At 58.5% G+C, this 18773-nt stretch overlaps 1 protein-coding gene across 1 annotated transcript; it reads right to left on the bottom strand.

The window, feature by feature from the left end:
- Positions 1-2993: 2993 nt before the first annotated feature.
- COPE (COPI coat complex subunit epsilon) lies at positions 2994-18565 on the bottom strand. The gene is made up of 10 exons (XM_049640296.1): positions 18393-18565; positions 13169-13231; positions 11918-12018; positions 9436-9588; positions 8101-8154; positions 7582-7663; positions 6531-6686; positions 4448-4516; positions 3329-3403; positions 2994-3193 (listed from the first exon to the last, which is right to left on the bottom strand). The coding sequence occupies exons 1-10, from the start codon at positions 18516-18518 to the stop codon at positions 3146-3148; spliced, it is 927 nt and encodes a 308-aa protein (XP_049496253.1). The 5' UTR covers positions 18519-18565; the 3' UTR covers positions 2994-3145.
- Between the last annotated feature and the right edge of the window lie 208 nt (positions 18566-18773).

Below are 18773 nucleotides of genomic sequence, written 5' to 3' on the forward strand. Positions count from 1 at the left end.
CCGCAGCTGGGCCGGGGGCGCGCCGGCCGGAGCGCTGGGGCTGGGGGGGGGGGCGGGGCCGGCGCAAGCTCCGCCCCGAAGGGGGCGCGGGAGGCGGGGACTTGGGGCTTGTCTCGGCGTCCGAGACCCTGAGGGCGCAAGGGTGCTCTGTCTCCCAGAGGCGGCGGCGGCGGCGACCAAGGGCGTATAAGACCCGGCGTTGACACGATGCGTCCTGGAGACGGGCCCGCGCTCCTGCCCATTTTCCAGTGGAGGAAAGCGAGGCGCGGAGCAGCGGGGAACGGAGTCTGCCCGGCGCCCGCCGGTCCTGGACCCGGTACCCGCTCCGTAGTGCCCCGTGCCCACCCTGGGCCCCCCCACCCCACCATTCAGTGTCCGCGATGTGGGGCACGGTGAGCACCCGCCCTTCGATAATTCTCCTTCCAGGGCCCCCCAGCATGCTTCTCCGGCCCTGTCCCGTCCCTCCCTCGGATTTCACCATTCCTGGCCTCAGAGCCACCTGCTGCTATCCATGACCCTGAGTACCTGGCAGGCCTCCCCTCCAGCAGGTTTAACACAGGCCTGCAGGGGAGGCAGAGGGAGTGGGCACTCATGTGCTGGGACTCAGACGCTGGATCAAGACTACTGGTTCCATCGGGAACACCCCTGGTGATACTCTACTGTCCATTGATCAGGCCCTGTGCCTGAAGCCCCCAGTGGCCATGATCGAGGTCACCTGTTGGGGATATCACCTTCCTGACACTGACAACCCTCCAGGGTTCCCACATTCTTGTGTTCTGCTTTCCCTCCCACGTTGGACCTCTTCCCAAAGCCTTTAAGATGTAGAGTGCGACAGTGTGGGCCCCGTGGGAGGCCTGACCTGACCTTCAGGTGTATGGGTGAAAATAGAGAGGACTGAGGAGGCGCACGTCTCTCCTCCTTAACCTTCGTCCGGTTGAGCAACACATTCAGTTGGCCCTGAATGTTTACGAATTCAGTCACCTCTCTGTACATGCACAGCCTCCTGTGGCCCTGAACCCCCCTAGTGGCTCCTGCCCGTTATCCTGGCTTCCTGCTTATCCCACACAGATACCAGAAGGAGCCTGCTTGCTGTCCTCCCTCTGCTCACAGCCTTCCATGGCTTCCATCATGCAGAGTAAAAAGCCAGCTTCTCGCTGGGACTCAACCTACCCTCATGCTCTCCTTTCCATCTTGCTCCCATTTGCTACACTGGCCACCTCACTGTGCCTCTAGGAGCCCTCCCCCCACCCTACAGTCCAGCCTGAGGGCCTTTGCAACTGGTTATTCCCGCTGCCTAGAATGTTATTCCCCCAGGCGCTAGCAGGGATCGTAACTTCCTTCAGACTTCACCTACAAATGTCACCTGCTCGGTGCACCCTTGACTTTCCCATCAATCTTTTTGTTAGTCTGCTCACTGTACCTCCTACTCATTATTCCTGACCATGCACTCTGTGTGGGCAGGGGTCCGTCCCGCCCATCAGACCAGGAAGAGACAGGCCCAGCATGTGGAAGGTATGAGGCCTGCCTGGTCTGGTCAAGTATTAAGGCCCAGCTGGAGGCCAGAGACATGATTAATGCTGCAGCTTGCCCAGCAGGCAGAGGAGGACTCAGGGATGCTCAGAAAACTGTATGTGTCCCCAGAGCCCTGTATGGGCCTGTGGTGCAGCCCTGGATGTTCCAAGTCCCCCACCCCCGCCCTCCCACCCAGCACTATCTGGTCACCATGGCAGCCATCAGTAATGGGAGAGGCGCCCCCGCCCACCAGCCCAGTCCCAGATGTGTAGAGTTTCATCTTGGCGGGACCAGCTGGAAGGCCACCAACGGGTGGGGGGCGGGGCAGAAATGAAAGGTGGCTCCTGGTGCTGGCAACTGAGACCTGACAAGGGGCTGCTAAGGGTCCCCTTCCCTGTTCCACCTGACGGCAGGCCTCTTCTCGCCCGAGGAGCTCATCCCCAGGCCATCCCTCCCCACCCCTGACAGATGCCTCTGCCCGGGGATTCTTCTGTCACTTCCCTCCCCTGCTGAGCTCCTCACCAGGCAGGGATGGGACAAGGGTGGGCCCTGCTGCTGGGGATCCCAAGCTCTACGTCCCGTCCTGGCAACCAAGCACCACCTCTGAGGTAGATGAGGCCAGACTCTGGCAACCCAGTATCTTATCTTCTTCCTGGAGAGGCCCAGACACTGACCTAGGGACAAAGAGCACAAAGCCCTGTCCAGCTTGCAGAGCCCAGCGCGGTCTCCGGGGACTCTGCATGGGCTGTTCATGCGGCCTTGAATGAATGCTGGTCCCCCGGGAACCTGGCCTGGCAGCTCCTTCCAGCTGTTTGGGTGGATACAGCTCAATGGTGACCTCATCTAAGAGGCCCAGCCAACACCACTCCCCTGCTTGCCTACCTCCCTCTCTCTAGATAGAGATTCCAGCTAATTCCCTGGCTTTCTCTCACGGAAGGGTGCTCACCATGGATTTCTCTCTCCAGGTAGAGAGCTCGGTGCCTCAGCCACTGTGCCCTCCCACGCCCACAGCCCCAGCAGCAGCAGGTCTCAGTCCCAGCTGAGGACTCCCCACAGGGCAGTAGATGGTTGGGTGGGGTTGTGGAGGGCGGGGGAGGATTTGCTCCCTGCACATACCCTCCCCATGTGGCTGAACTGAGGCCGGGGCACTTCCTACCTCCCTCACCACCTACAGACGACCCCGGGATACTGGTTTTGAGCCCAGATGCCCCTCGTAATGGCTGTGACCACCCTGTACCTCAGTTTCCCTGGATGCCAAATGAGCTTGGGAGACACGGCTGTGCCACCTGTAGCTCAGCATCATAGGGTGGCTGTTCAAGGGGTGTGCACCTGCTGCTCGCAGACCCTGGTCTCCACGGCCCCCCCCCCCCCCCAGGAAAAACCCTGGGTGACAGTGCCCAAGACCGTCCCTTTCGAGCCATGGTTCCCACATGTCCCTCCCTCCCAAAGTGGCCAGAGCAAACATGGATCGGGGGGGGGTATACCTGTGGTGGAGACATTTATTGACAAAATGGGGCCAGGCTAAGCTTCTGGCCAGAAAACGTGAGAGAACACGAGGATGGGTGCCCAGCAGGGCGGGTGCAATGCCTGGCCTCGCTGTGCCACGGCCCGGGAACCGCGTCTGGGGCCAGCCTCAGGCGCTGGGAGCGTACTGCAGCACCAGCCGGTCAAAGTCATTCTCCTTCAACGCGGATTGCGAATGATGGGTGCAGAAAGAGAAACAGAGAGAACATGAGTTGGGACCCCAGTCACGGGCCTTCCCTGGCCCAGCCTGAGGGGTCTGGGGATCTGGGACACACCGCCAGCTTGGGCTCACCTTGGCCTGGTACTCCTTGATGAAAGGGTGGGACCTGTGTGCATCCTTCAGCTGGGACAGGTAGCGGTTTGTCACCTGCAGGAGAGGTGAGGCGGGGTTAGATGCTTAGGGGCCCCCCAAGTGGCTCTCACACACAGGGCAAGGGGAGGGACGGGGTGGGGACCTCCCAGCTGACACCAAGCAAGAGCTGTGGTCTCCCATTACTTCTATCGACCCACCCTGAAATCAGGCCGACAGAGGACCATCAGGGGCGGGGTGGGGGCGGGGGGACCACCTGGACCAGCGCCTGGCACAGAGCCCAGGCTTAGCACACAGCTGGAGGATGTGCCACAGAGTTCAGGGTGAGGAGACTGGAAGGGACCAGGGACCCAGGCCCCAGAAGAGGGCGGAGGGCCAGGAGGAGCACAGGGCAGGTCAGGCGGGACAGGGTTAGGAGGGGAGGTGGGTTTGTTCTGGGCACACCGTACAGAGAAACCCCAGAGATCTTGGTAATGGAACCTGGACCCTAGGCAGACCCCTTGCCCCCAGCCTCACCCCACCTCCCTGGGCCTAGCCCTGACCGCACAGGGCGGGGGCATCTGTCTTCCCGAGACCAGGAGTCCATGCTATTTCTGGGGTGAGTGAGAGTCGTCCTGTCTGTGCTGCACTGCCCTAGCTCTGGGGGCCCTTCCACAAGGGATGGGTGACTGACAGGAAACCCTGGGAGGGCCCCTGGCCAACTGGGCCAGTCAGTCCTCCCACCCTCCCTGCCCTCCAACAAGGTGGGCTCACAGGGATTGTTCCCCTGAGCCCCTTTCCTCTGTTCTTTTGCCCACCCCCCCACCCAGAGGTGGCACAGGTGGGGGTCCCAGCTCGGCTCACCCTCTGAGCCACAGCCCACTAGTTTGTAGGGCCCATGGGAGCAGCGGCCTATAACCTTGGCCAAGGTACGACCCTAGGGGTGCACCACCAACTTCCCAGGGCCCCTCAGGCTGATGGCAAGTGACCCCCTCCAAAGGAATGGGTTTCTGCCCGAGATCCCGAGCTTCATCTGGAGCGGGGGCCACATCACAGAGCCCCGCTCACTTCAGGATGTCACCGCGGGGGCCAGAAAACATCCCCTGCCCCGGAAGGTCCTACCTCAGGGGGCTTGCCCAGGTGCTGCGACAGGACGATGAGGTTGATCAGTGTCTCCGGGTGGCCACTGTCCTGCAAACATGGGGGACACCAGGCGAGCAGGGTCAGCTCCCCCAGGCCTCCAACTCAGCCGGCCCGGCCCCATATGAGGCAGAAGGATGCCTTCCACTGTCCCAGGGTGAAGACGTGACCCACACGAGGTCACACCCTCAGAGGCGGGGCAGGGGGTGGTGCAAGACCCAAAGTGCGCCCACTGGCCACCCTGCAAGGCAGTGACCTCGAGGCCCTCCTTTCTGCCTAGGAGGCAGCGCGGTTGTGAGGGAGCCCCAGCCCCTCCCCACCTCCCCGAAACAGCGGCTTCCCCTCTGCGCCTGCTGTCTCATCTTGCAGACTAGGATGGGACAGAGCCCCGCGGCTTATTGCTTGTGGAACGAGTGTGTTTACCATACCAATCTCAAAGTGACAGAGCCCAGGCCAAGACAGTGTCCACACCCTCAGAGCCAAGCTGTCCCTCTTGCTGTAAGAATGAGGTCTAAGACCCGGGGCAGACCCCACCCGTGCCTCCTGCTCTCCGGGGGCCTCGGCAAGAAGCTGCCGGGAAAATTACCAGAACATCCAAGCGGCTGACCTCACCCCACCCGCCCACGCTGGGCCCCAAGGCAGAGGGAACCCTGGGAACTGGCCCAGGACCCCCTTGGCCAGGAACCCCAGACGGAGCCCCTGGTGGCTCTGAGGCAGGGACGCCGCAGGGAGCCCTGAGGGGCACACGGAGCAGAGACACGGCAACTCGGACACACAGCCTCCCGCACAGACCGGGCTCCACTCCGTGGCTGCCCTTCTTTGGGGAAACTCCCCTTCTCCCGGCCTTAGGCGCCTCGCTGCTCTAATGGGGGACGACAACACGAGCTCACAGGAGCAACATTCCAAAAGGAATGGGGAAAACGGTCAGAAGCATGGGGTGGCCCACAGGCACAGGGATGAGCGATGCCATGGAAGACCTATGGCCGTCAGGGGGTCAGGGCCATGGGGCAGCAAGCCAGCCCAGCTGGTGTCTCAGAGAACGAGGACAGATGGGCGCCATTTGACTGGGGACCCTACTGCCCTCTCCTTTGGGGCAGAGACGCCCCACCAGGCCAGGCCTTCCTGACTAGCCCTAACTGCATACAGAAGTCCAGCTATAGTCAGACCCTGTCAAGGAGGCGTGGGGACCCGCGCAGGCACAGGGCAGGGCGCGGGGCCGGGAGCTCCGCGTGTGCGGCCGAGGAGCACCTGACGCCCATCCCTGATCTGCACACAGCCTTCTGATGGCAACTCAGCTCCTCCCAGAGATAAAGGAGAGAAGGCCTCCTTCCGGTGTCCATTTCTCATTATATCAAGAAATGTTTTCCAGGGGCGCCTGGGTGGCTCAGTCGGTTGAGCGGCCGACTTCAGCTCAGGTCATGATCTCACGGTTTGTGAGTTCGAGCCCCGCCTTGGGCTCTGGGCTGACAGCTCCTGTGTCTCCCTCTCTCTACTCACACTCTGTCTCCCTCTCAAAAATAAACATGAACAAATTTTTTAATTAAAAAAAAATGTTTTCCAAAAATGGAAAAAAAAATTGATGTTTCTTACTGATCATAAAAATAACACACGACCTCCGATACTGGTTGGGAGAAGACAGCTGGGGCTACCCTGAGAGGACAGTGCCCTTGGTCCCTCTTCTAGACAAGGACAGGCCAGGCAACGTCTCCCAGTCTGCGGCCTGCTCTCCCCTTGGTGATAAACGGCAGGTGTCTCTTTCAAGTACAGGCTCAGGTGACAATCACGTCGAGGCCCCCAGACCAGGTAGTCAAGGTGACAGAGAGAACGTTTGCTCCGCTCAAGCCAGCGGAAGCCCAAGCTGATGGGATCCCTCGCATTTCCGCGAGAAAAGAGAATCAACGTTTTCAGTTGCGATCCCAATTTTTAGCTGACCTGGCATTAAAATACAATCCAACGTGAACACAGCACAGGCCCCCGGGGTCTCCCTCTGCCCAGTGTGCCTCCGAAAGCCCGAGCCCCGCGCCGCCCGCACCAGGAGCCGGGGTGTGGGCTGGGCCCGATGTACCTTGTCCAGTGCCTCCTGCAGCACGCCTTCGGCGGCCTCCCAGCGGCCCTGGGCCATGTGGCAGGCCGCCTGCCCGTTGAGCAGCAGCAGGGTGGATGAGCACTTGTCAGCCATCTCCTGGAAGATGTAGTAGGCATCCTGCAGCTTGTCACCACCCTGCAGGGACAGTTCCAACACCACTGCCGCGTCACCCTGCCTCCCGGCCCTACCGCTGCCCGCTCCCTCCTGGAGCAGGATGCCAGCACTTCGCCGAGGTGATCCCGGTACGGGCGGCCCCTCTCTGTCGCCGGCAGTCCTGACCCCAACCACTCAGGTTCTGTCTGCCTGTGAAAGACGCAGCAGCACTTTCGTGGGGGAGCCCGAGACCAAGATGTGCTTGTGGAAACACCACCAAGCTGGCACAAAGAGTGGGCAGGGTTCACCCTACTGAACTGGACACATGTTGGAAAGCGGCCTGGGTGAGGCCTCAGGCCCCCAAGGGCAGTGCAGGCGCACAAGGATGGGGAACACGTTTTAAGAAACCCGTAAAAAAATGGCTCAGAGAAAGGAAGCCCAGCGCCAAAAGCCCGAAAAGAGGCCATTGCCAAGAGATGGGGGCAGACATGCGGGAGGGAGGGAGGGGCTGGGTGGAGGAGAAGGTAGGAGGGGGACATTGGCAACTGCCCAATGCCAAAAGCCCGGAGAGCAAGCTGAGCAGGAGCCAAGCCCCGGGTCGGCCCCATGAGGAGGCCACACTGCCAGGGTGGCCCAGTCAGTACACCAGGTCTGGTTCCAGAGCCTCCCAGCTCATCCGCTCTGGCTCTGGCTAAGCCACTCAGCTAGGAGGAGCCGGGAATGGGGTTGGGATGAACAAAGTGGGAAATGAAATGTGCAAGGGGTGGGGGGCTCTCCTGGGGGATGGGCCCTGGCTCCAAAGGAAGCAGAGATCCGATGTGTCCGCAGAACCCCACACCGGCATTCTCCCCACGGGAGTGGCCAGCACTGCAGGCAGGGGATACCTCCCAGCTCTCTGATGCTCCCCCCAACCCTCCAGCACGGCCCAGGGGCTCACCACAGCCAGATTGACCCATGCCGTAGCCAGCTGGGTGAGGGTAGCATCCTCGTCCTGGTCCTGCATTTTCTTCAGCTCCTTCCTGGGGACACAGGAAGGGTGGGAGGGAGCCCCCCGCACCGCTTGCTCGTGAGGCACACACTGGTGCTGGCTCCCGGCTCTGGCCCGACAGCCCCCACTGCGTACTTGTGAAGCCCACCCCAACTCTGCAGATCCCACTTCCCACGTCACATAAGGAAACTGAGGCACGGACGGCACCACCGCTCGTCCCAGGCAACATCCTGCAGGGGTGGGCAAGTAGATGCCAGTGCATCACCACAATGGACTAGAATTAAGTACTAGGAGAAGTGATCACAGCACTAATACTCTGGGCCTCGGGAAGGGCGTAGGGAGGGTCCCCATGCTAAGCTTCCCCAGCAGGTGGAGGTCTGGCTTCTCGAGAGCACGGGGTCCCGATGTGGCCTGGCCCGCTGCTCAGACAGCCCTAAGAGCCCCAGCTGGGGCCAAACAGAGGCTTACCGGGCGAGGTCCAGGCGGTCCAGCTTCAGCAGGATCTGCACGGTCATGGCCATGCTGCGGGACACAGCAGGCAGTCAGGGGGCACCCTTGCCACGCTACTGTGGGGCTCACTCCGTGGGGGCGGCACCTCCAGGAACATTCCTAGGAGAGCTCAGGCCACCGGCCCTGCCTCGCAGAGGGCGACGCCGGGCAGAACCAGACTCAGACCCAGACACTGCACGCTGGGCCAAGCCTCTCACCGCTTCCTGGGGCCCTGGCTCCCACATTTCACCACTGAGTCCGCTCGGGGCGGGAGCTCTCACCGGGTCCCAAGGTGTCCGGCTCTGACTATCCTGAGGCTAGACGCCATGTCCGCACCCCACTCCTAGTGTAAAGGCGACACTGACAACTGCCAGATGCCAGGAGCCCAGAGATCAAGCTGAGCAGCCAAGCGCAGGGTCGGCCCCCAGAGCAGGGCGTGAGTTCGGTCACAAAGGTGCTGCAGGGGGGGCGGCTCTTACCCCCTCCGTTCCCGCACCCACGGCTTCCCTCTGCCTGACAGCTGTGCCCACTGATGACCTACGTAGACACTTGTTCCCACCTTTTCCCACCAGCTCGTGACCCAACACCCAGCTCAGCCTCTGCAGGAGTCTGAGGAACTCTGCAGAGTCCGCTGCCTTGTAGGCCGTGCGCCAGACCTACTTCTAAGCCGCCGTGAATCCCTTTCTGGACTGACGGGGGGTGTAAACAGATACAAAATGAATGTGTGGGGACCAACCAACAGAGGGACAGCAGGCAGCAGAGTTTACAGAGGACGGTTGTTGCTCCCTCTGGGCCAGAGCCCTGGACACAGCAGCCTGGACGCGATGCTGGCCCAGAGTCACCCCCGGGGCGGGGGGGTGGGGGGGGCGGCTGCGTGCTGCAAGGGGCTTCAGCACCCCAGCCCTGGAGTGCCCCGAACGGTGGGCCAGCCTCAGGGGAGGGCCTGGGGGAACCTGGGGAGGGCAAGGAAAGGCCAGGGCCCAGGGCCCAAGAACACAAAGGCTTCATGTGGGGGTGGGGGTATAGAAACCACAGGCAGAAACAAAGGTGCTTTCTACTCTGCCATCGGGGACAGAGGGTTTCCAGTCCCAGGAGCCGTGTCCTTGGGAACAGCAGTCCAGTCGTGCAGAAAGGAGTGTCTCCTGGACCGAGAACAGGAGCTGCTGCCTGAATGGGAAGCCTGGGCCCCACCACTCTCTCAGAGCAGCCCCCCACCGTTCCCATGACAACGCCAACAAGGCCTCGAGTCGCCTGGAGCCCGGAGGGGCCGCTCAGGCCTCCAGGCCTTCCCCCGGGGACAGGGTGGACACTCACCACTCCAGGCTGTCCCCCTGGTGCAGGGCACGCAGGGCTGCATCCGGGTTCTGGTCATGGAAGTAGATGGAGGCGGCCATCAGCAAGAAGGTGGTGTTGGTCACATCCACGCTCCTGCTCATCTCCCGGTCCAGCTCGGCAACAATCGAGTCCCTATGACACAAGGCTGTTCAGGGCCTGCAGGCAGGGGTGGGCAGCAGCCTCAGCCCCCGCAGGAGCAGACAGGTCCAGAGAGGCGGAGTCAGGCCCCCAGGGGAACACAAGAGCTGCAAATGTCTCTGGCGAGCCCCACTGGGTGCCAGCTTCACCGCCTTCCCACAAGGCACTTCTCACCCTCACACAGAAACCGAGGCTGGGTGGTTTCAGGCCTGGTGAGGGGACGTGCTGCAGGACGGGCCATGTCCACAAGGCAGCACAAATGACCGCCAAAGCCTACGGCTCTCCTGGCCCTCAGAGTTGGGGGGCTGTAGTGTCCACACCACCCCTGGACGTGGAGGGGCAGGCTGACTCGCCAGAGGTGGCTGCATGGAGACTGGAAGCGACACAGACGAATCTCACACCAGTGATGTCGCTGCCTCCTCGGTGAGGCCGGCTGCACTTGGCAGGTGGGCAACATGCCGGACTGGGGGCCGGGCTGGGGTCAAGGCTTAGCCGAGGATCAGCCAGTTCCCCCACAGGCCACAGGACACCCGAGCCATGATCTGCCTACAGAAAACAGTCAAGACCCCTCGTTTCAAAAGGACGCTGAGCAGTGGACAAGAGAAGGGAAGCAAGGGCCAGGCCCCGAGTCGCTGTCGGACAAAAGCTGCTGTCCAGGGTCCACGGGATCTCCGCAAATGTGTGCGTGTCACGCGGGCCACGGGGGGGCTACTGGTCAAGGATCTGTGTCTGAGGGCCCCTGGAGATGGTGACATGCCGGGTGCCCGACAGACAAATGACTTCAAATCAGAGACTGTGTCCCGCTCTGCACACCTGAACCGCATACAGGGTGCGACACAGAGTTGGTGTGGAGCCCTCGAGGCCACCGCGTGAAGTTTCCTGCCTGGTTTGTGGCACCGAGAGGAGACATGCTGCGTGCTGTTACTGTGACGTCAGTGTCCTGACGCTGTTACCCTGACAAACCATTGTTAACCTACAGATTCTGGTGCTTTCTCCACAGCCTGCTTGCTGGGCTAAGGGGCAGCAGTTTGTGCTGCCAGGATGGACGCAGCCTGAACCACTCTGTCTTCCTGAGGCCCTGCTCCGACAGGGTCCCAGAGTCCCCTCCTCTTCTGAAAGGAGAATGGCGCCTGTCATCCCGGCTCATGAGGTGCGGAGAGAGACACGATAGCCTCAGGGAGCCGCCTGTCTTGCTGTCCTGGGGCTGCCGTCACAAAGCACCACAAGCCGGGGGGATGAAGACAACAGAGACGGACTCTCACAGTTCTGGAAGGAAGAAGTCCGACAGCCAAAGTGTGGGCAGGGACGGTTCCCTCTGAGGCCTCTGAGGGCAAATCCACCCCGGGCCTCTCTCCTGGCTGCAGCTGGCTGCCCCACCGTCCTTGGCATCCCTTGGCTTCTGTGTCAGCCCGATTCTACCTCCATCTTCACATGGCCTTCTCCTCTGTATCTTCTCCATCTTGTCTCCAGTCTCTTACGAGGACACCAGTCCCTGGATTCAGGGTCCACCCCATACCCAGGATGCTCTCAAGATCCTTGACTAGTTCTATTTGCAAAGAACTCATTTCCCATGATGCTCCATTCACGGGTTCTGGGGGTCAGAACCTGGGGGCCCCCATTCAGCGGTCACTGCCGACAAGTAAATCCCCCTGAGCCTCACGCTTCAAGGGCGAAGGGGCCCAATCAGAACACGGGACACAGAACGCTGTCTTCTGTAAGAGCAGTGGTGGGGGTCACGGCAGATGGTCTCCCCCATGCCGGGGACCCAAAGACTCGGGCCTATGAGAGTAGCATGGTCATCAACACGGTCATAATCAGGTCCTGGCTAAGAAGTTCCCTCGGGCAGAGGTTGGGAAAGGCCCTTCTCTGAAGCTCCTTGCTGCTATGCGGGATGCTCCAGGGTGGTGGTGGTCTCGGGGCCGGGCAATGGGGCAGGGGAAGACCCACAGAGCAGAGCGTCTCCATGTCATGGGCTAGGCTGCTGCCCTATCTCAGGCGCCCCCTGGGGAGCACTTTACCTTCCCGATCCGAGGGGGCCTCAAAACCAACCATTCCTGTGGGGGCGGGGAACGGAAGTGCAGAGGAGCCGCGGAGCCTGCCGGGTCATGCTGATGCTCCACGCAAGGGAGAGGCGGGGCCACACGGCTCCCCCCTGCAGAGCCGAGGCAGGGGCAGACCCAAGCACCTGGGCAAGCATCCTGCCAGCAGCGGACAGAATGGCTCAGGCAAATGCCCAAGCGGAGTAGGAATGTGCTTTCACTGAGGTTCAGGGAGGTGAGCAGGTGGGGAGAGACGCCCCCCCAGCCCCCCACCCCCTCCTCACCTCTGGCTGTCGTTGGCCAGGTACTCAGCGAACATGCGCACGGCCTGGAGCTCGGGGGCTGAGGAGGGCTTGATCTCGTCTAGGACCACACCGTACTTCCTCTGCAGTGAAGACAAGCACACCATCAGCTTGGCCCGCTCTCCCTGCGGGGTCTACACCTCAGTCCCCAGGAACACATGAGAGCTTTTCAGGGCTCTAGCATCGCCCTGGCAGAGCCCCAACGCCTGGAACCAGCACCCACCACCCCCAGGGACCCCTTAGCCTACCAGGTGCTGGCCCTGCTACAGCACCTGCTTGGAGCCAATACAGTGTCACTTGTCACCTGTCAGGCCACAATGCTCACCACTCTAGCCGAAGACCCCGGCTGCTCACTGTCCAGCCCCCGGTGCTGAGGTGACAAGGTGAGGGCCCTGCCAGCTCTGGGCGGGGGGCGGGAAACGCGTTGCCCAGGGGCAGGGGGTCTGGGCATGCACTTCTGTAAACTGGGACATAAACCTCTCCCTGCTGACACTCAGAACTGGTGGTGGTGGTCACTGCTGGGAGGGGAACTGGAGTCAGGGGTCCATTTTTCACCACACTCCTTTCCAGGTAGTTTTAATGTTTTTGCGTCCACGTAGAGATATTCTTTTTTTTTTTTTTTTTTTTTAAATGCAGGTATACATCCCAGGGAGATTCCAAGGTACACCGGGGCAGCCCCTCTGCTGGGGGCCACACACACCGTTCACCCTCAAGGTCAGGGGGTGGGGGGGGTCTTGGCCAACAGGAGGGCGGAGGTCCCATCAGGCTCCAGAACACTCCACAGAGGGAAAGATATGAACAGAACCAGGAAACCACTGAAGGCCTGATGTGAGGTAGAGGCAGCTGTGAAGCCATGTGCCACAATCCAAGGCGGGGGGGCAAGGGACAAGGGAGGCTGGCTGCCTGTGGGCCTTGGGGTGGGGGTGGGCATGTGGGATTCTCTTTACTATCTACTTGATTATTCTGCAAACCCGAAGCTGTACCGAACAAATGAAATCTGATTATGTAACAGAAAAAAAAAAAAAAAAAAAAGAAAGAAAAGGGAGACATCATTACACTGGCCCCCCGCCTGGTGAGCCTATAACCTTGGGAAATGGCCACCTATTTGTGGAGGCCACAGCAACTGCCCCTGCCATCCTCTGTCTGCCACACACACACACACACACCCCCCCCCACCCCGTACTCTGTTCCTCTCCTGTCCCAGGGACACCGGAGGTCACGGCCTGCGCTCACCTGTGCAAGGTATGCTCTGTACAGAAAGACATCCCTTTCCACGTCTCTCCCTGGGCTTGATGGCTGAGGAAACAGAGGCAGGTCAGGACACTTGGGAGTTGGGTGCCAGACAGGTCTTCAGTAGAGGCCAAGAGCAGGCAGCGTCTCCAGTGGATTCCAGGCCTGAGTCCCAGCCCTGATCTTGTCCCACACCACCACCACCCCAGGAAGGGGCTCAATCCTCACCCCTGTTCGTCCAGGTGAGGGAAAGTGGAGCACCCACTCCCGCTGCACAGCAAGGGGCCAGGGTGGAGCCCACACCTTTAACCGCGGGACACATGGCCACTCGTACCGACAGGGGCCCCCAGGGTGCAGCAGATGGAGACAGAAGTTGCTCGATGGTACACGTGGTCCAAGATGTTGCGGGGAAAGGCCCTAGTGCCTGGGTTTGTAAAAGTAGAGAAAACAGGCCCACGAGGGTTCCCATCCAGAGGCGGATGGGTGATTCTGCAGAACTGATGAGACCCAGGAGATGTGCAAAGGGGACTTTATTTTTTGTAGCAAATATTTCTATGGGGCATGTTCCTGTCTTGTTTTTGTCCCAAAACCCTCTTTAAACACTCAAAAGAGAACAAACAAAGGTTTGCTTCACTCAGAGGGTCTCTCTAGGAGAGCTCAGCTGGGCTGTCCTGGTGCAGTGACATCTGTGTCCAGCCTGGGCCATGCCCCTCAGCCCCACTACCGCAGAGCTGGGGAGATGACATCCCACAGTGGTCACTCTGGGACTGTGTCTCCAGCCAGGCGACGAAGTTATAGGGAGGCCGACCAGAGCCAGGAAAAGAAGGCGGCTCAAAGGACTTGAGCAGAAGCCGTGTGCTGAGGGCTGGGCAGACCTCCAGGTCTAAAGAAACAAAAATGGCATCTTTCTGAACAAATGCTTCTCAGCCGTTTCCTGCTTGGGGATAGCTCGTCAGAATGACCTGAGAACAAAGCCAGGAGGCCCATACCCACCAGTGATGGCCAGCTCGAGTGGCCGCTCACCACTCCCAGACGGCTCAGAGGTGTAGCCAGGCCTGAGGATGAGTGCCATTGGGGGGCCAGTGATGGGGTGGGGGCTACTGTCAGTACGGTCACACTGGACCTTCAGCTTCTTGAGGCTGTCTTCACTGCTCTGTCCCCAACACCTGGGCAGTACCTATTATCTTGCAGGCACTTAAGAAATGTCTGACAGAGGAGCACCTGGGTGGCTCAGCTGGTTAAGCATCAGACCTCGGTTCAGGTCATGATCTCATGGTTCGTGGGTTCGAGCCCCACGTCGGGCTCTGTGCTGACGGCTCAGAGCCCGGAGCCTGCTTCAGATTCTGTGTCTCCCTCTCTCTCTGCCCCTCCCCCGCTCATGCTCTGTCTCTGTCTCTCAAAAATAAACATTAACAAAACTAAAAAATAAAAAAAAATAATGTCTGACGGGGCACCTGGGTGGCTCAGCCGGTTAAGTGTCCAACTCTCAATTTCAGCTCAGGTCACGATCTCACAGTTCGTGGGTCCGAGCCCTGCGTTGGGCTCTGTGGTAATGGCACACAGCCTGCGTGGGATCTTTCTCTCCCCCTCTCTCTGTTCCTCCCCTGCTCTCTCTCTCTCAAACACAAGTAAGCTTTATTAAAACAAACGAACGAACAAACAAACAAAAGGAATGTCTGACAGATAAGGGAAAGTCTTAATGGCGACACAGCACTACATCTAATCACTACATCTATAAGGGCAGTGACCACCACGTGTTCTGCCTGGGGCCACCTCAGAGCTGGCAGAGCTTGGGGTCACTGTAATGAGCTGCCATAAACTGGGTGGTCTGAAATAACACAATTATTCTCTCAAGGTCCTGGAGGCTAGAAGTTCAAAGTCAAGGTGTCAGCAGGAACATGCTCCCATCAAAGGCTTATCCTAAATCCCAGATGATCTCATCTAGAGATCCTTCATGGAATTATATCTGCAATGATCTTTTTCCCAAATGAGTCACATTCACAGGTTCTGGGTGAACATATCTTTTGGGGGATACCGTTCAACTCAGCATAGGCTGCCCAAGAGGGTTTAGGTGGCCCATGGACCACATCAAATGGCCCAGTGGGGACAGTATTCCCATTCTGGATGCATCAGGGAGAATGTCATAGTTTCGGGCCAGTGCGCGTTTCCCACATCCCCAAAAAGGAAGCGGCTCCCTGGCTCAGAGGCTGGGCTGCGGCCTGCCTCCACCCGCAGTGACTGTCACCTCTTGTTTTCAGTCATTCCCTTAGTACAGTAGGTCACACTGGTCCTCCCTTTCAGCAGCGACGGAAAGTTTGCACGTCATGACAGGAGAAGACTCAAAAGAACGTATTGCTGTGACGTAAGCAGAACAGACGCACGAGAGGAGCCAGACAGCAGAGCATGAGCGTGACACTGAATTTCACAGTGACCCTAGTGAGGCAGGTGTCATCGTTCCCATTGGACAGACAGGGAAACAGGCGCAGAGAGGTACAGCGACTCAGCCCTGGCTGCAGAGAGTCCTAACAGGGCCGGAGGCTGAGCACGGGTCTGTCTCAGTCTTCTTACCGTCTATGCTACCCAGCAAGGAGGCGGGCACACAACTGTGGTGGTGAGTCGAATAAGGGACACCCCCACCCCCCGGCCCCGGCCCCGGCCCAGCGAAGTCCATACCAGGCCCTGGAATCTGTGAACAGTTTACGTGTCACAAAAGGGACCTCACAAAGGTTATGGACCCTAAAATGGGAAGAGTATGCCGGGTTACGGGGGAGGGCCCAGCCTAATCACAGAATCTTAATGGCAAAAACTTTAATAGCAGAGAATAGACACAAATAATGCAGCAGCAGGAGAAATCCAAGCGAGCCCAAGTGTGAGAAGGATTCTGTGGCTGGTTCTGACGTGGAGAGACCACATGCAAGGTTGAGGACTGGAGAGGAGCCTCTGTGAACTAAGGCTGACCCCGGGGCTCAGAGCTAGCAACCTGAATGAGTCTGAAAGCATATGCTCCCCTAGGACCTCCAGAAAAGACAGAGCCTGGCCAACACCTTGATTTTAGCCTGGTGCAAGCCATGGAGAACTTCCCACCTGCAGAAACCAACTGAGAGATAATGCATTTGTTTTGTCGCCAGCCTTTGTGGCCATTCATCATGGCAACATCAAAAAATGGATATAATCAAACAAGTGTTATTTCACATGTAACAGCTTCCTGAAGCCCATTTCAGGCGTTATCCCCGTTATACAGATGAATGTCAAGGAAACCAAGGTATACCGTCAGAGGTCAACGGTCGGAAGCAGGAGAAAGGAAGCCTTCCCTCCTTCAAAGTCCAAATTCCTCCCAAGCCTCTGGCGGCCTCAGCGAAGAGCTCTGCCATCCCTTTGCTTGGTGCGCCAAAGGCCTCCCACACCTTCAGAATAAAATCCAAACCCCAACTGTGGCTCCCAAGGCCCTTCCTGTCCCCCTGCCCACTTCATTCTCCATCCTCCCCCTCGCTCACCCCACTTCTGCTACACCGGCCTTTTATGCTTTGGCTACACGGCACTCACCTCTGCCTCAGCACCTTTGCCGCAATTTAGGGGGTTAGATGCTTCTCAAGGTTAAGTCTCAGGTTCAAATGACAGGCAGTGAGGCTGACAGGCCACCAGGGGCTTACCGGACCACTCCCACCTGGAGCAGCCTCCTCCCCACCATTTTCCAACTCAGCACTGTTTTTTTTTTTTTTTTAAGAGAGGTGTATGTAGGGTTTTTTTAAGTTTATATATATATTTGTAAATCATCTCTACACCCAACGTGGGGCTTGAACTCAGAACCCTGAGATCAAGAGTTGCATGTTCTTCTGACTGAGTCAGCCAGGCGCCCTTCGCTCAGCACTCTCTACCTCACCTTGCCCCCCTAAGCGCTCAAGCTGTTATTACATATTCACTCACTTCTTTACTTGTTTAATCTCTTTGGAACACTAGGCCATGTACAAGTTAAAAAAAAAAAAAAGACTCCGTTGAAAATAGAACCACGAGGCCAGAAGGGGGCGCTCTCAAGCCCTGACATTCCAAGTCAAAAGCAGACCCCAGAAAAAGAGAGGTACCATGATTCCCCCCAAGAAGACTACACTTTAGTACCCCCACAGGAGAACAAAAGATCTCCTCCCGGGGTAACTGCCTAGCCAAGAAGAGACTGTCACAACTCAGGCAATGAAAAGCCACTACACTTCAAGCTCCCAGTTTACCCCAAAGGATTTTCTGTTTATAACAGCCCCTCTCAACTCCTCCCTTTCCTCTGTGAAAAAGCAATCCTCTCCTTTGATCTCTGGACATGCCTACGGTTTTGCCATAGGTTACATGTCCCAAATTGCAATTCTCCCTTAATCCCCAATAAACTCATTTTGCTGGTAAGATAGATGAGTTTTCTTTTTAAGGTTAACTAACAACCATGAGGGCAGGCATGACCCTGTCAAGTTCACTGCTCTTAAAGATTCGCCAACGGTTCACTCTCAAAGTGTCTGTAACGTCCGTGTCCCTCCCTAAAAGTTCCTGCTAAAGGACCTGTCAGGCTGGGCCCTGCCTGACAAGGCTATTTTCTAGCTCTCAAAAGGCCAACCTCATTCCCATCACTATCCATCACACCACCCCCTGACTTCTTGTTTATTTGCTCCGTCACTGTCCCCCTTGGGAGCCTGAGCTTTCCAAGAGACCTCGGAGTTTTGTCACTGTTTTGAGCCCAGGACGAATACACCGCCTTGACCCATTGGGAAGCTCAATGAGGAATGAAAGAATGAATGGGCAAGTACGGGGAGATATAACCAGGCTGGTGGGGCAGGCAAAGTCGGGGCAAACATTTCTCTCTCGAGCGGCGGTGCTAGCCTTCCAGAATGACAACAAACAACAGTCCCTGCTTCACGAGTAACGAGGGTATGGTGGCACACGTGGGCCCTCCCCAAATGAAAATTACTACTACTATTACTGTTATTACAGTAGTTCAAACGCCTCCCTTACTCAAATGCCTTCCATGGCGCAGAGCAAGCCCTCGGAGTGAGAAGTATCACAAACTGTCACGGCTTTGAGTTTTGTCATAAGAAAAGAGTAATTCCTCACAGCGCTCTGAAGAGATACGTGGCGGGCGGGGGGGGGGGGAATGCCGCGAGAAGAAGGAAGATTTTTAAAATCAGGGCGCGACCAGTGGCCACCAGGAAGCGGCTTTCGCCGCCACCTTCCCCTCGCCTCCAAGCGGCCGCACCTTCACCCGCTGAGCCTCGTTAATGCACTGCTGGTAGCTGCCAATGTAGAAGGCATTCTTCACGTCGAACAGCTCGTCCACTTCCCCGGAGCCGCCAGAGGCCGAGACCGGAGCCGGAGGCGCCATATCGCTGTGGTCCCAGTCGTTCCCCTTCCGGAGGGACACGTCGGACGGAAGCAGGGATTCGCTGCAAAGCGCTCTGGGAAATGGAGTTTACTCGTTCCGGCCTGGAAATGAGCCAATGGGAGACTTAAACGGGGGTTAAAGGACGGGAGTCGCACCTGCGATCCGCAGGGCATCTCGGGAATTGTAGTTTGACTTGATCGCACGAGCCAATGGGAATCGGGGAAACATAGTAAGCATGTGGTCGAGGCTGGGAAT

This window comes from Panthera uncia, chromosome A2 (assembly GCF_023721935.1).
Source record: "Panthera uncia isolate 11264 chromosome A2, Puncia_PCG_1.0, whole genome shotgun sequence".
NCBI classification, from domain to species: Eukaryota; Metazoa; Chordata; class Mammalia; order Carnivora; family Felidae; genus Panthera; species Panthera uncia.